The 17,872-nt window shown below is 35.6% G+C and overlaps 3 protein-coding genes across 4 annotated transcripts; all 3 read left to right on the top strand.

The window, feature by feature from the left end:
* Positions 1-83: 83 nt before the first annotated feature.
* Positions 84-3,293, top strand: LOC105454576 (peritrophin-44-like). The gene is made up of 4 exons (XM_011697254.1): positions 84-168; positions 1,435-1,740; positions 2,097-2,493; positions 3,088-3,293. Exons 1-4 carry the CDS (start codon positions 132-134, stop codon positions 3,206-3,208), a joined length of 861 nt encoding a protein of 286 aa, XP_011695556.1. The 5' UTR covers positions 84-131; the 3' UTR covers positions 3,209-3,293.
* Positions 3,294-5,484: 2,191 nt separating this feature from the next.
* On the top strand, positions 5,485-9,532 carry LOC105454574 (peritrophin-1-like). The gene is made up of 5 exons (XM_011697251.1): positions 5,485-5,683; positions 7,009-7,203; positions 7,735-7,919; positions 8,664-8,896; positions 9,336-9,532. Exons 1-5 carry the CDS (start codon positions 5,635-5,637, stop codon positions 9,370-9,372), a joined length of 699 nt encoding a protein of 232 aa, XP_011695553.1. The 5' UTR covers positions 5,485-5,634; the 3' UTR covers positions 9,373-9,532.
* A 2,437-nt stretch (positions 9,533-11,969) lies between these two features.
* Positions 11,970-15,081, top strand: LOC105454573. Of its 2 annotated transcripts, XM_011697250.1 has the most exons (4): positions 11,970-12,467; positions 13,427-13,844; positions 14,299-14,364; positions 14,893-15,081. In XM_011697250.1, exons 1-3 carry the CDS (start codon positions 12,197-12,199, stop codon positions 14,324-14,326), a joined length of 717 nt encoding a protein of 238 aa, XP_011695552.1. In that variant the 5' UTR covers positions 11,970-12,196; the 3' UTR covers positions 14,327-14,364; positions 14,893-15,081. The 2 variants fall into 2 exon arrangements, with proteins under 2 accessions (XP_011695552.1, XP_011695551.1); XM_011697249.1 differs by lacking the exon at positions 14,893-15,081 and having other exon boundaries at positions 14,299-14,431.
* Positions 15,082-17,872: the final 2,791 nt, after the last annotated feature.

Below are 17,872 nucleotides of genomic sequence, written 5' to 3'. Positions count from 1 at the left end.
ACCCCGACGTTCGAAGGGGCCCAGTAGTCTCTAGTCACGAATACGGCCACGTTACTACGACTGGATCATTGTACAATAGTGACGTCACTCTTTTTTTCTCTCTTTCTCAACGGCGCCATCCTTTCATCGGGATGAAGACGGAAATCCTTCTTCTCCTGATCTGCCTCGGTGAGCCCTTCATCACAATTTTATTTGTTCAAGATGAAATCCAAAGCTGAATTTTTCGATATCCTTTTGGATTCTTTTTTTTCACGTAAAAGTGTTACGAATCGTATATTTGTAATAAACAACTGTTTTATGTTTTCAATTTATTATTTTCAATTAGATAACGAATTTGCAGTAAAACGTGAAAACTCTTCAATATATTTGCCATATGTGGAACATATACACACTGATAAAAACTTGTTGTATTTATCAAGTTGTATTTATAAATTTATATACTTGGTTTATACAATTTCAATATAAAATGAATAAAACACAATTCAAGAAATATATTTATTTTTAATTTATTTATAAAATATGTATATTACTATAAGATAGGAAAATATGATAATTTTTTATTTATACTTTATATATTCCGTTTATATTTCCATTTTATTTCCTGCTTTTATTTTTCATTTAATTTACAATAGATAAATAAGTTTAAAATAATTAAGAACTTTGATTACAGTAGGAAGAAACATGTTCGATATAGTTAAGACCATTCAAGATTGTATTTATATTGTTATCTCTTTACATCGGAATCGCGATGTTTACTAACGAAGTCTACGGCGTTTGAAAGCTATCAGATCGAGCCGATTAAGCGACATTAAAGTTCTGAACGGCCGGACGACCGAGCGTACGCACGAGAGCTCGGCCACTTTCTCACTTTCTTCGCTCACGCTCGCGAGGTCGACCGGCATTTCTTCAGGGACGCAGACAACGTGCCGCCTTGAAAACGTGCCGAGGGACCAGTCGACCCTCTACCTTAATACGTTCACTCTTGTCTTTCTTCATTTTTTATTTTCTCTGCTTTGCTGACAATGAATAGCTCATTGACGCAAAAGGTTTCGACCCATAAAAGTCTAAAAAGATTCGATTTGACGAAAATAAGACTGAAATTTCATACAATCCTCTTGATATTTAATAACTTTTTCCCTAAAAAAATTTTTTATTTATTAGTTACAATAGGAACTAATAATTAAAATACAAAATACATTAAATTAGTGAAGTAATACATGAATTATTAATTCCTATTGTAACTAATAAATAAAATACAAAATACATTAAATTAGTGAAGTAATACATGAATTATTTTTTTCGAGTCAGCATTGACAAAACAATATTGAGAAATTATTGAAAATGCTAAAGAATTTAATAACAATTCTTTTTCATTCCTATTGTTACGCAATCTCTCGTTTATATTATATTTTAATATAAAATTTGAAATCACAGGGGCTGCCGTTGCTCTGACGAGGAAGCAAGAGGCCGCCGAGCAAAGCCGTCGAAAGGTCGCTTCAGCTACGACGCCGAAGGAACCAGAGGAGGAGTATGAGGACGACGGGGAGCTCGTGGACGAATGTCCGGAGCCCAATGGATACTTTCCGGACGCGGAACAATGCGATAAATATTACGACTGTCGAGACGGCAAGATAACGGAAAAATTGTGCTCCGACGGTCTTGTCTTCAATGATTTCAGCCCGCAGCACGAGAAGTGCGATTTGCCGTTCGGCATCGATTGCTCAAAGAGACCCAAGCTACGTAAGCGAGCTATATTCCGTTGTTTATATATTATGTAAAGGCTGGTCTACATAAGTCGCAACACGCAAAACGCAATTCGCAAACGCGGACGCAAGATGACGTTTCTCTCTTTTTTTCTTTTTTTTCCACGGTTCTTTCTTTTTTTCTCTGCGCCTGCGAATTGCGAATCAGCCTTAACGATTCATGACACGAGTCAAGTGATTCGAAAGTATTATTTAAAAAAATGTTAATATTACACGTGCATCTTTGAATAATACACATATTTCGAAAATTTATTTTATTTTATCATCTGTTTTGATATTGAAAGATTTCATTCTTTTTTTTACACTAAATTTTTATATCTATTCCTCTTACAGAAAAACCACAATCATCGCCACACTGTCCCCGCATGCACGGCTACTTTGCCCACGAGGACCCCAGGAACTGTAATACCTTCTACTACTGCGTGGAGGGCAAGTTCAACATGATCACTTGTCCGGATGGTCTGGTCTTCTCCGAGAAGACCGGCATCTGCAACTGGCCGGACGAGGCGCAGAAGAAGGGCTGCGGCTCCCGCGAACTCTTCAACTTCACTTGCCCGAAGGTCGACGACTCGGTGGCCGCGACGCATCCGCGTTATCCCGACGCCGAGGACTGTCAGTACTTCTACGTGTGTGTCAACGGTGAGATACCGAGGCGAAGCGGATGCAAACTCGGCCAGGCGTTCGACGAACGCACCGGAAAGTGCGACTGGGCCAGAAAAATTCCCGAATGGTACGAATTATATAGTAGAATTTTCCCATTTTCTTATAATTTTCTTAATTTTCTTATTAAGGATAAGAATAATTCTAAATATCGATGATGTGTTTGGCTTAGAAAATGAGGAACCGGCCAAAATCATAGTTCTTCACTATTCAATATAACAAAAATGATTTTTTTATGTTTTTTTAAAATAATAGATTTTTTGTTATAAGTTGTTTCTATAAATAATACAATATTTTATAAAATTGATAAATTAAAATTGATATAAGAAATGTATATAGATTTCAAGTACTCCAAACAAAAAATTAAGTCAAAATTAATACCCAAAATTAAAGAACTTAATCGAACACATCAGAAAAGTAAAAACATGAATAATAAAATTTAGATTTAAATTATGATTTATATATATACAATTTAAAATAACATAAAAAATGATTTCTTTTTTTTTTTTCATAAAAAGAAGGAGAAAATTCATTTGTGTGTTATTTTTTGGAGTTACGTGTCACTTACGTCAAATCCATCGAAAAATTATAATAAAACAGCTTATGCTTTTTTTCTTCTAATTTATCATCAAACATATATTTGAAGTAAATAATGTAATTACAGCAAAGACTGGTACAAGGGTCAGCTAACCGACGAACAATTGGACGCCTTGGAGAATCCACCGCCCAAGCCAAAGCCTACCGGTGGACCAAGCAGAAGAAAAGGCAGCAGACCAACTGCTTAGAATCAAGATTTTAGATTAAGCATGTAGGTTTTTAAGTCTCTTTATTTTTAAATCGTATTGTATAATAAATATCTTTACAAACACACGCTTTTCAAAATATATTTCGTCCTATCTTCGAAATAATTTGCTTAGACAGATGACAGATTCGTGAACTCGACTTTAAACAGTTTAAAAAAAAAAAGCTGTTAATTCCGAAGAAAATTATTCGAAGTCTCCTGGCGACAAACTATTTTTACGTTTTCATTTAATTGGCGCATTATATTACATTACTATTTTATTAAAGTCTATTTTATTAACGTCTTCGGCTTATTGATTTCGATGACAATCACTCTATTTTCTCGCAAAATCGCGAGATTTCGTTAAAACCAGGAATCGCGGAACTGCTCCGTAATAAATTCAGATCACGTTTTAAATTTGAACGGTGAAAGTATGATATCGACTGGCGTTCCTTGCATTTCATACGTGGGAAACATTTCCGAAATCCAGCTCTAACGTAATGCTTTCGTAAGCCCGAAGATCGTGAGACGAGGATCATTTTACGTAAGCCAAAGAGAGTGAACATTAGTTAGAACACTGATATTAAGCAGAAACCGCATAGAGATGAGATAGCAAAAATATCTACGAAACGTTCTATTAATTGAAATAGATATATACAATAACATAACATTAATTAATGAATTAAAATTTACTTTTATTCGCTTTATTAGATTATATGTTCTATTACAAGAATAGAACAACGTGAACTTTCAGCAGATCAATAAACTACGTATCGAATATTACAATTCTCACTTTCTCGCGGAAAAAACATCGGAAAACGTTGCCGAAGCGAGAGTGAGAGCGAAACGGGAAGAGCATCATTGTGCATGACGAAGAAAAACTTGTGATTGACATTCAACATTGTGGCAATGAAGTATCATGCCACTGTGATATACATTTCATCTAAAGATCATTAAACCTTATACTTGAACGATTGAAATAAGCATGTATGCACTTCTAATTAATATAATCAGTATCTTTTGATAAGAAATATACTGTATTTTGTGTGTTAATACTGAAGTGATTCTAATTTTATTTTTTATTATATAACCAATTTTGTATCAATGAGAAAAAATAAAAATTTATATATAATATGAAAAGCTTGAGCAAGTGATTAATTAAAAATCCTCATATTTCTTAATATCTTACAGCCTCTAATATCTCATAGTTTTATAATTTTTATACTTTATTATATTAAATATTTTATAAGATATATAGATATGTTAGAAAATTCTTGCATATTTTGTTTTCCATATAGAAAAAATAAATTATTTAATATAAAATTTTATGTATTTTATATATGTATAATAGTTTAATAGTTGATATAGAGATTTATGTCTCAAATTTGTTTTACTAATATCTTACTAAATAAACAAAAGAGTACTATGATGGGCAGTAACATAGTTGCAGAACTCAGTTTTTCGGAACAATTCAAGCGAGAGCGAAGGTGAATGTTAAATGACAGTTAAGAGAAGAAAGCTTAATAAAAAACTGTCGTTTCCTGGCGGTCAGTGATGCGTAATTTGCTATTCTTCGTTTGAAATTGTTCGTTTAGATTATTTAGAAACGTGGGCAAACGATTCTCCGAGACATTAACCGCTTTCATGGATTTTTAAAACGTTCGCCCTCATTAACTTGAGAGTTTTCGATTTTTCCAAGCGTTGCCAAACTTTCGAATATTTAACGAAAACAATTCATTTAAAGAAATGCAAAAGTGATTTTTTTCTATTACTTCCATATTCTTTAATTTTTTTTGGTCGCATCTCTTGTCTTTCTTAATTATATAATTCTGAAATTTATTTCTTATGGGGATTTCTACGTGCTCAAGAGTGTATTTTTATCAAATCAATAAATTTCATCCGTCTTGAAAAATTAATTAAATCCTCTCAGAGACGAGGAAAACGATATAATTGAAATATTGGCGAAATTTTCCGGCATTTGCCCGTCATCGTCGTTGCGAAGCAGCGTGCGATTGCGATTTGCATTTTTCTCATCAAAGAAAAACAGAACGAAGGACATCGAGGTGAGAGCGCTGAGAGGAGAGAGGAGAGTAAATGTCTCCTCTCTTTCTTTCGCACTCTTTCTCTTTCTCTTTCTCTCTCTTCCTCCACTTGTCTGCTCAATCGTCATTCTCGACGAGTGTCGATGAAAAGTGACGGCGAAAGTGGGATTTGCGTGTGGGATAGTGGGGGATCCGCGGGGTATACCCAGCCGGCGAGTAGCCGAAGAGCTGCAGTTTTCGCGAGGGCGACCTCGGGCCATCCCAAAGAGGAACCAAAAATTTAAATAGCCTAATTCAACCCGTTTCCGTTCGTTTCAGTGAAATCTTAGTGCGACCTAGGGATCATCCCGCGACGATCCGACAAGAAAGCACAAGCAAATCGAAAGAAATGTTCACGGCCGGGATCGTCGCGTTGCTAGGCGCGATCGCGCTGACACGTGAGTATTAATTCTATTATCAAAGGGGAAACATGACGTTTTAAAGTATTGCAAAGAATACTCGCATTAAAAATGTTTGTCTCTCTCTCTCTCTCTCTCTCTCTTTGCAATATCAAAATTATTGTTCTTTTTAAAAAGTTAATGTTGATCAATATTATTATAAATTATAATTTATTGTTAATAAAATTGTTTACAATATAATCTACTTTAGACAAATGTACATAATGGATGTAAAATTTTTTAAAAAGAAAAAAAAGGAAAAGTAAAATAAAGTTTTATTAATTTTATAAAAGAATATATTGAATCCGTCTTATAATTGTTACTCTTAAACTGTTTTCCCTTCTCTCTTAATTAACACATTCGAATATTATATTATATTCAATCCTTCAAAAGTTTAAATACTTTTTGATGCAGTAAAAATGTTTAATTAAAATATTTTTACTGCATTAAAATATTTTTTTCTGTAAATATTGAATTAAAAATATTTACAGAAAAAAAATGTAATCCATTTATGTCATATAAATACATTATATTTTATAATTTCTGTAATACTAACTTTTTTAACAATATTATTTTGAACTAGATCGCGTAAGTGAATAACACAAATAAATTTGATAGCGCCTTTTACACGGCTGGATCTTAGTGCCTAATAAATTCTATATGAATTTTAAATCCATTTTAAATCCATTATTCAGCCATTTAAACTGCGCGCCAATGTCGGACTTGCCACGCAATCATTAACTAAAGTTGGAATAACAAGATCACAATTGGTCTTCAATTCTTAATTCGATGCTTATTAGCATCTTAAATACTGCAAAGAACCCAATTTTTCTATTTTTATACCGGTAATCACTCTGTTGCAGAATTATTTGATAATTCTGCAAAAGAATATTATTAACAAATTATTTATTTTTGCTGTAAATCAATAAAGTAAGAATTATTACTAAAATGTTAATTAATGCTATAAACAAATTGCTTGATATTAGTGAATTATTCATGACCGGTAGAACAAGGATAAAGGAGGAAAGCGCGAAAGAGAGTAGCTCTCGGAAATGGTCGTTAGAATTAGCGCGGAGACAGTGCGAGAGCGAACTTTCTAAATCGTAAATGTCAGTTTTCTCGTTCGGCGAGTTGCATAAGCAACGGCCGTGCATAAGCGCGGCCAAGACAAAATTACGTAACGAACCGACGAAATAATGCCGCCGATCCGACGAAAGAATTCGACGGCAGGGGTCGAACGGGTTCGACCACCTCCGTCTATACCGGAAACGCCGGGTCGATTTCCGCCTGCGCGGTATAGTATATTACATCTCGTCGCATTACAGACGCCGCGTACAACTGCCCGAACAAGGACGGCCAATACGAGGACAGCAAGCAATGCGACAAGTATTACGAATGCGTCGACGGCGTGGCGACGGAGAAGCTGTGCCCGGACGGTCTTGTGTTCGATCCCCTGAATCGCAAGATCAACAAGTGCGACCACGTCTTCAACGTCGACTGCGGCGACCGTCTCGAATTACGTAAGGCGATGAACCGTCACAGATTTGTCGCGAAGAAACGTATACCAAAAGATCAATATATTCGGTTGGTTAACGTCGAATAGAATTTCTAATTATTAATTAAATTCCTTTTGTTGAGCAAATCATTATTTTTTATACAATTACATTAAAATAATATCCGTGTTTATACTTTTTACTTATGTCTAAGGAATAAAACAATACATGTAAACCAAATAAAACGTATATCAAAAGATCAATGCATTCGGTTGGTTAACCAACCGAAAAAAAATTCTATTCGATGTTAATTAATTAACATCGAATAGAATTTCGAATTATTAATTAAATTTCTTTTGCTAGGCAAATCATGATTTTTACAATTATATAAAAATAATGTCTGTCTATTTTTATCTATGTCCACACAAACTGCATCTTGTATATTTTATACGCGTCCAACTTAACTATAGTTACGTTCACGTATCGAATGTAATAAGGTAATTGCGATAATGAAGCGCTGTACGATTAATTAATTGTGGCTCGTCCTTGTTAAAACAGAACAGCCACAGTCGACGAAGAAGTGCCCGCGACGAAACGGTTTCTTCGCGCATCCCGACCCGACAGTGTGCAACGTCTTCTACAATTGCATCGACGGTGAGGCGATCGAGATCACCTGCACGACCGGGCTGCACTTCGACGAGTACAGCGGCACTTGCGTGTGGCCGGATAGCGCGGGTCGCGAGGTGAGGAGGCCCGAGAAAGAATTGTTTGCCGATTACGATACACGCGTTTGGCAGTAAAGTTAATTGAAAGTTTAAAGTTCCGGGAACGAAATCTTGACTTTTTATCCTATATACGTAACGTATATATTCAGCGTGTAATGCTGGAGCTGCCTCGGACGGAGGTTTCGAGGGATCGTTTCGGAATTGTAACAAAGGCCACGAACTTCTCCAAAGTTAAATCTTTAATTGGGAGAAAGTATACGCACTTCTAACACAACCCGCGCATTGCGCGCGCGTGTACTTGCGCGTGCTTTCTCCCAATTACAGATCCTCGGGTCTGAAATATTTCCTTGCAATTAGCGGGAATTTAACGATGCAATTCTGTTAGCGTTTGAACTTAGAGGAATCAGACGAACGGCGTTCAGGAGATGCGAACAACGAAATCGTAATCTTCGGTTAGCTACATTACAGTACATGATTCTTTAAATTTAATACCTTGCATGCTTAATTAAATAAAATTATAATAACTACGTAAAACAAAACTGGAGATGAGAAATTAAAAATTGTAAAAAGTAGGAAAAAGAGAATTAAGAATGTTTAATATTGAGAAAATTAGATCGTGAATTAGGTCGTCTAATCTAGTGAAAAAAGATCAATCGCAAATTCATTGAAAAATTGCTAAATCGAGTTGATAAGTGCTAATCATTGCAACGCTCCTCGAGACAATAACGAGATAATAACGCAGAAATATGCTGCATGATGCAGGGCTGCGGGGTCTTGGGCAAGAAGCTGAAGGACGGCTTCGAGTGCCCGACCGAGAGCCAGGTCGACAGTAGGGGCATGCTGGTCGACCATCCCAAATTCGCGCATCCCGAGGACTGTCAGAAGTTCTACGTATGCCTGAACGGTGTGACGCCGCGCGAGCAAGGTTGTAGCGACGGCACCGTTTACAACGAGGAGCAGCAGAGATGCGATTCACCCGAGAACGTCCCCGGATGGTACGAGCCGCCTTGCTATATTATTATTGCGTCATTAAATTTCCATATTGACGAGCCAGCAATTAAATATAATCACCCAAAATTCACGTTGGATTGTAAACATGTTGAAATCGTCCGAAATAATGCGGACACATGTACAATTTTGATGGTATTTCTTAAACGCGTTGCAATATATATTAGATTGTTAAATAGGAGAAATTTAATAATCTCACTCGATCAACGAGCTTTTTTTTTTAAGTATTATGTATGAAGAATTTGCGCGATTGTGATTTTTAAGATTCAATTTCCATCTCTTGATATTTGTACAACATAATTATGTAGACAGTCACAGAATTATTTCACAGTATTTTTATGAAATCTCTTATTTTGAATTAATTGAGCTATATATATGCTTCATTTAAAAGTTCGAGGAATTTAATGACTGTCGTTTACCTTGCAGCGAGGACTGGTACAAGGACGACGACAAGAAGCCGTAAGGAAGTCGTCCACGCTCATCTGTCCCGCATCGGGACGTCGCACATTCACTTTAATCACCTGTCCCCCCCCCCCTCACCCCCTGTCACCGCCCATGCGTGTAACTCCATGTGTGTGTTTAGCCATTTGAATGTCTTGGAATACATTTTATTTTTACTTTATTAGTCTCCGATCAGTCAATCGAGACCCGACTTCCTTTCCACAGTTTCCCAGTTAATTAAAATGCGCCGGATTAGAATTGAGATAATATTTTTGTTATATAAACTGCCCAATTAATTTAATTATTTACATAATCAAGAAAATCAAATTCAATTTGATTCGTATAATTAACGCAAGAAATCCGTGATTACAAATTATAAACGTGTTTTATTCCGGAAATAATTTTAAAGTTCACAATATTATTTATTTCAGCTGTTAAACAAACATATTGAATTTCTATAGGCTTTAAACAAAATTTGTGCTGTACAGCAAATAAAAAAAAAGAAAGAGACAGAAAGAGGCTTTATTACAATTAATTAACTGACCGTACATTTTACCGTCAAGGTAATCTTAATTTTTCTCAAGAGAAATGGTGACTCAGTTGTCGATCGATTCGCGAAACGGTATTCGCGGAACGTGCAGAAGGCCTTGAATTATTCTTGCAACGAGACCCAGTTGACTATCACTTTCTCCCGAACTGCCTCTCTTGATTCTCTCGCGTTCTGCGATTCACTTTCTCTCTCTCTCTCTTTCCCTCATTCTTTTTCTGGCATTGCATCGATTACGAAATACGGACGAGAGATGCGCTCGCTCGCCTCGCGCTTTCCCAAAATATCTGTCAATGGCGAAGTGTAAAAAGTTTCTCATGTCAAAAAAGGGCGGAAAAAAAATGGAAAAAATAAAGAATGCAGATCCTTAAAAGTGCGTAATAAAATAAATTAAAGATCGACGAAGAGAGAAAAGAAATATTTGAGATAAATCGTCATAATTCTATAGGCACTTTAGGCGCAACGAAAACGCAAAACACCACAACAAAAACAACAATTTTCTATTCATAACACATTGGATTAAAGAAATGCCGTTACTCTTTCTCAGCGAGAGATCAATTTATTTCTCTCGCGTGGCAGGTAAGTTGAGTTATGCACGGTATTCTTCCATTTAACTTTCCAATTCGCGAACGTCCGTCGCAAATGCCACTTGCTGAACGCTTTTTGAGAATTAATTCCACTTGTTAGATAAAAATTAAATTCTCCACTCTGCAATGTGATATATTCAATATGCATAAAATATTCAAACTCAAATATTCGCGTCGCGTTCGCAAGACATATTACAATTTTATTTGAGAATAATGCAAGAATTTTTCAACGGTAAATATTGATTTAAAATTAAATAACGTTTCAAAAGTCTGACATTCATTTATAATGTACATATTTCAATTATCCTTAAATTTGTGAGATCTTATTTTTTTCGTTTAAATTATTATCGAAAATTATTAATTAATATAAGCAATTGTCACATTAACTTAAATAAATATAGATAACTGTTTCTATCATCTACAAGATCATTTTATTTGAGAATAATACAAGAATTTTTTAACAGTACCTATACATTGATTTAAATAAAATTAAATAACGTTTTAAAAATCTTGTTTATATTTATACATTTATATAATGTACGTATTTAAATTATCCTTAAATTCATGAGATCATATTTTTTTCGTTTGGATTATTATTCGAAAATTATTAATTAATGTAATGCAATTGTCATATTAATTTAAATAGACAGATAACTGTTTCTACATCTACAAGATTATTTTATTTGAGAATAATACAAGAAGTTCTTAACGGTATATATTGATTTAAATAAAATTAAATAACATTTTAAAAGTCTCATTCATATTTATATTCATATAAATACGTATTCCAATTATTCTTAAATTCGTAAGATCATATTATTCTCGTTTAGATTATTATTCGAAAATTATTAATCAATGTAATGTAATTGTCACATTAACTTAGATAGATAACTGTTTCTACAACTACAAGATCATTACGTTTGTTTTCTCCACAACGGTGCATAGCTGCGGTGCAGAAAGACAGTTTTAAATAATTAATTAGCGCGTAATTGCTCTATTAACTTAAATAAACAAATAGACAATTATTTCTCTCCGAAACCCGCGAAACAATTTCTCTCGTTCCGCTTTCAAAAATATCTCGGTTTTCGGGCTGACGAAATAGAACTCGGGAGACTTAAGGTAAACGTAATACAGGCAGCCGCGCGCGTGTTTGCGACGCAGATTCCAAGCGCGGAGGTGAGGGATGCAAATCGCGAAACGGTAGCACACAACGCAGCAACACGACCCGGTCGCGCCGCCGTCGCGGTCGGCACCCGGAAACGTCCAGAATTTATATGCACCGATAATAACGCAATGCAATAAAACTTGCGTCTAGCTATGCGCCCATTAAAATGCATTCGTGACGGGAGAAAAAGGAGGCCGCTGCTCGATCCGAAAGAAGAAAAGAGAGAGAATGACGGGACTTTCGGCGTAAGGGGGGCGAAGCCGGGAGGAGGGAGGGTCGGGAAATGTGCAACAGCAAGGACCCGCCAAGGTGGTGGCGAGACCGCCGAGCGAAACAGAACCCGTTTCGGACTCGCAGTCACGTTTTATCAGCGTCGCGACGCGTTGCTGCCGAAGCCGAAGAGGAGGACGAGGAAGATAAGAGAAGAAGAAGAAGAGAAAGAAGAAAGGAAGAAAAAGAAGAAGAGAGAAAGGAGTCTCCTCGGGACGGTAGCTTCAAAACGAAGATCTGAAGAACTTCGCGAATCTCTTCTAGGACTCTCTTCAGAATGACGGAAGTGGGAAAGCACGTGCTTCTTCGTGGTCTTCTGCCGCTGGTGATTCTGGCGACCTTGAGCGGGGCGCAGCAGCAGTTCCGGTGCCCGGAGCCCAAGGGTTTCTTCCCCGATCCGGAGCAGTGCGATCTTTATTACGCCTGCTTGGACGGCCAGCCTGAGGAGAGGCTCTGCAAGGATGGGCTCGTCTTCAGGGATGACAATCCCAAGAAGGATTTCTGCGACATACCGGCGAATGTGCCCTGCGGCGACCGCACGCTTTTGCGTAAGTTCCGAATTATTGGATCTCCTTCTCCCCCCTCCCCCTCTCCCCAGACTCATTAAATCTTTCTTTATTATTACGAAATTAATCTACATTACTTATATGATTATCATGATTCTGTTGAATTTTTGTTTTTCTCTTTTGATTAATTGTAAGTAATAGAGATCAAATTTTTTTAAATTATTATATGCCAGTCAAATAATTTCACGTATAAAAATATCATTTGCTATTTAGAGTGAAATACATTTACTTTTATTTGTATCATTTAGCTTTATATTTATAGGCCATTAAAGTCGAGAGATTTTTCGTTCGAGATGAAAATTCTTTCTGATAATGCTCGATTAAAGGAAGTAAGTCTACAGTTATATATGAGATTTCTCTTATGCTCTTTTTTCCATATTCTCCCCAACAGCTCGACAAACCAGAAGAATGGTCGATTAGGCTGTATCGCAAAAATAGAACTTGGTATGAACCGGTTTTTAGACGAATGGACAGTCAAATTCTCTCTCGGGTTCAGTCTTTTTCTTTCTAAATAGTAATATCTAGCCTTATAAATAATATTAATCTTTATATCGTAGATCAGTTTATAAAACTTTAATTAATAAAATTATGCAAAAAATCTATTAAAAGTTAAAATAAAGCGCAAAATAAATTTAATAAAATTTAAATTACAAATTTTTTTACATTTTTTCAATATTTAATATAAAAATTGATATTTACACTAAATATTAATCATTCTCTTAAATATTTAATTCAATTGCTCAAATGAAAAAGACAATAGACCTTGTTAGCAAGTTCCAAGATAAACTTGGATCACAGAAAAAATTTTGCTGTAAATTCTCAAATACATTCTGCTGTGTTACAATTATATTGTATATTAATTAATAAATATGTCTAATATAAAATTTACATAATTATATATATATGCATTGGTATTAATAATATATTATATGACGGAACAGAGGAGCCGCAGCCTAGCAAGGGCTGCCCGCGCGCGAACGGCATCTTCAGCCACGAGGACCCGGCCGCGTGTGACCGTTTCGTCAACTGCATCGACGGGGTGGTGCAGGTGGTGCCCTGCCCGCCCGGACTGGTCTACGAGCCCAAGATGTCGAGCTGCGTCTGGCCGGCGGATTCCATTCGCCTGTGCGAGAACGCGAAGCGCGACGTCCTGGACGACGGCTTCGTATGCCCGGACGGCGACGTTGCCGGCCCGTCCGGCAGGATCCTGCCGCATCCCACGTATCCGCATCCCGAGGATTGCGCCAAATTCTACATCTGCAAGAACGGCGTGGTGCCGCAGAAGGGCCAATGCGAGCCCGGCACCGTGTACAACGAGGAGAGCTTCAGGTGCACGGAACCGGAATACGTGCAGGGATGGTGAGCTTCATTCTTCTGTTTTTTTATATCCTTGACAAAATCTTTTATGCTATACATATACATATATATACATATATATATATATATATATATATTTTAAGTTATACGTATATACAATGATTCTTTTATCTCAGATTTCCAAAGTATTTAAAAAATGCTTTTGCAAAGAAATTTAATTTCCTAAAGTTGTATTTTTAATATATTAAACATAATGTACTATATTATATGTATATACATATATATTTAAAGTAACTTATATTTATGCAGTTTTAATGATAGGTTCTCTCATAAATTTGTGAGACCGATTTCTGAATTTCCTATATTATTATATCTCGATAATTATTCGTTAGTATCTCTATTTGTTTTTCACTATTCTTCTCTAAATTTCGAAATTTAAACTTTAAAAAATACGTCAGCTAGACTGCTCTCTTTATGATAAAACGCAATGTTTCAGCGAGGACTATTATAAACACAAGAACTGAGTTGGCGTACCGAGGATGCCGCAGTTAACCGCAGCTACGTGTGTAATGCTCATCTTTTTACTCATAGGAACAATAAATGCATGTGATACGCATGCTTACGTAAAAGTCACTGCATGATCTTTGCGAGAGCGATCGCGCTTTTGCCCTCCCCGCGACGAATTACTACCCCTTTCTCCTTTTACGTAAACAAATTCGCGTTTGGAAAATCCGTAATAAAGCCGTCGTCGGTTGCGGATCATTAACCCCGCGAAAAGAAAACCCCGCGGTCCGACGATATCAAGTTCTATATAACATCCGTTAGATAAACCCTCCGGCTCGAACCGGTCCGATTTTATATAATATTATCGATTATGTCGAAATTTTATTGTAAAGGCGCGTGCAACGCTCGCCCGCAATTCCGATTAAATAACTCAAGGAATGAAATTTATTATAATCTAATGGGGAAATAAGTCTTTCACTCTGGATGTTGTCTTAGGTAACATCATTTTTAATTAATGTTGTAATTATGTATATATTCTGATATTCTGTCTTGATATTTTATGTATATTTTTTCATTTTCTGTCCAGGTGACCAGAAATTCATTTATAAACTCACGAGACCAGAGCGAATAAATCTGACGTTTGCTATTAAAGTTTAGTTACACAGATGTTCATTTCTACCACCATATTTCTTCTTTCTAACGTAGATTATCTTCAATCCCGATTTAACTTAGTTTTTATTCTCTTCTAATTTTAAAAATTAGAAAAAAGATAGTAAAAGAGAGTAAATTAAACTGACAAAGTTAATCTACAATGGTAGAAATGGGCCAAAGATTTAAAAAATTTATTATTATTTTAACTATATTTGTAATAAAATTAAAATTTACTTGGCATATAATGACGTATTGCTTAAATACAAAATTCGATACTTTTATCTTTCTTGTTAGTGATAATATAGTAAAACTTGAATTCTTTTAGTTCTTGCAGATAAAAGTAACACAGAAAAAATATATATGTATTAAAATATATCTAATGGAATTAATAATTTTTTATCTCAGATTTCGTGAAAAGAGTATTTTAAAAACGTTTATGCAAATTTATACATGGGAAGATAAAAGATAGAAAAGTAATAAAATAACCAGACATTGCAAAATGATAATATTACTTCTCTTAAATCTCAAAAAATATTCTTGACAAAGATCTAATTATTCAATCTAAAAAAATGCAAAATTTTAGTTTCTTAAAATTGTATTTTTAATATATTAAACATAATGTACTATATTATTAATATATTAAACATTACGTACTCTATATTATCAGAAAAACATTAAGAATATAAAACAAGTTAAGTTAAGGATTATTATTAGATATAAAAAGTATTGTTTATAGTTTTTAAATCTTCTAAGTTGAAAAGAAAAACAAGAGAAAATGTTTTCAAGCGGTAATCTAAAAATTGAAGAAGATAAATTAAGCGAAGTATATAATCGTCGAAATTCATCTATTGATATGATCAAACGCATTTAATGTACGTATATTACAAGTGTTGGTATCGTATAAGTCAAATCGTTAATACTATATTTATCGTGCGTTACAATGAGCGTGACTTTCTCTGACGCGAAAGATTGCACGTCGAAAATCTCCTCACCCCCCACATACTCCAGAGCACATCGCGAAATGCACTCGCGAGATCACTTCTTCGCATCCTGGATTTCACTCCGGCGAGTCAAATGTCAGCGTGAGGCTTAATTAACCCATTCATCATCGGATTACATTGCAACATCTGACATTACAGACGTTGCGCCTTCAGTCGCATTTACTTCTTGTTAAAGAAACTTTTGGCAGTTTAACGTAAGCGAAGAAAAATCAATTTGACAGACGACAAATATAATCATATTTTTTATACTTAATATACCTGCTTCACAACTTTCGCGTTGTACGTTTTATTAAAAATTCGTTTTATCTCTTATATTTTATGTACTTCTCGAATGGAAAATTCTGGAAAACTGCAACTACTTGGCGATTCGGCGCGATTTACGGTGCACAATAAACAGCATGCCACGATTTTCCGCGGCTAACAATTTCTCTTCATTTGCCTGATAGCAACCTTTCTCTTTACGTAATTCGCGAAACGTTCGACGAAATATATCACAATCGTTTATAATTTGCATTTTGTTTGCAACACGAATAAATTCGATCAAAATAAATTTTCTGGCACGTTTGTGAAATAAAATAAAGTAAAAAGATATATACATTGTATTATGTTATATATCTTTTTACTTTATTTTATTTCACAAACGTGCCATAGAAAATTTATTTTGATCGAATTTATTCGTGTTTTATATATATATATATATCTTTTCTCAAGTAAGACGAAATGTATATTTCCTTTTCTTGAAATTGTTATCTATTATTTTATTATAAATGCCGATAGAAATCAAAACACAGAATACCATACGATTTTTTTATATTCAATATGTTATTTTTTAAATGTTTTCTGGTATTATATTTTCCAGACAATTCGTGTTCATAGAAAGTCTAAACTAATTAACTGACCGTCATCGTGACGTATTCAATTCGAACGTCTGATCGATCTGTCGGACTTGTCCGACTCGCCTCGGCTGCTTTCACTATCCGGCAATCTGGTCCCTCCTCCCTGCGGGACCAGCGTGATGGGTCTTGCGTAAGGCTGGCTTGAGGCCCCAGGGGTCTCACCGACGTGCGCACGCATCGGCGTTCGCACCATGTTGATACATCGGAGAGAACACATCTATCGGCGTGCGTTTCAGTTATTACACCACGTTCGTCAATTACAACGCATTTATAGTTGGCGCGTGTTACACCGTGGCCGGTGATGCCACAGGGGGCGAAGATCGCGCCTTGGCATTAACCGTTAAACGTGTTGTCCTTGCTGAATTACCCTATATTTCATTTTCTCCCCGAGAATTAACTCGCTTCTATTTTGCCGACGAAAATTATGCTTTTAGCTAAAGCGCTGCACGCGCGCACAAGAGATTGAGCTATAATTGAGAAAAATTCGAGATAGATCCCAGCAAACGCAGATTATAACTGCAATATTACAGTAATATTGTAACATTTTTGCAATACAGCTGGAATGTTATAATGTTGTTGCAACATTGCATTATTATAATCTGTGTTTGCTGGGATATTTCTACCGCGAGTTTATAACTATATTATTAATACATTTATTATGTTATTAATTTTTAAAAAGATGACTGTTTAAACTGGATTATAATTTACTTGAGACAAAAGCTTTTAAGATCACAATTTCTTGATGAGAGAGAGAGAGAGAGAGAGAGCTCCCTGTAGCGAAAGCTCCCTCGATTAGTAGCAAATATCTTTCAAGTATCTTTCACCTACTACAATCGCACCGTGAACGCGATCCTTGAAGCTGTTATTTATGCGAAGCGTCATATATGATATGATAATGCCTCCGTTTGCGCAGCCGTTCACCGAAAGCGCATAAACACTATACGCGGTAAAATAAGCACGCGGAAAAATAACGAGCGTTTTACTTGTGCAACATTGTATTCGAACGCGGAGAGTCGTG

The sequence above is a fragment of the Wasmannia auropunctata genome, unplaced genomic scaffold (assembly GCF_000956235.1).
Source record: "Wasmannia auropunctata unplaced genomic scaffold, wasmannia.A_1.0 LD335981.1, whole genome shotgun sequence".
NCBI classification, from domain to species: domain Eukaryota; kingdom Metazoa; phylum Arthropoda; class Insecta; order Hymenoptera; family Formicidae; genus Wasmannia; species Wasmannia auropunctata.
Note: the sequence above shows the minus strand (reverse complement) of the source record. Positions and strands in the feature narration are given on the sequence as shown.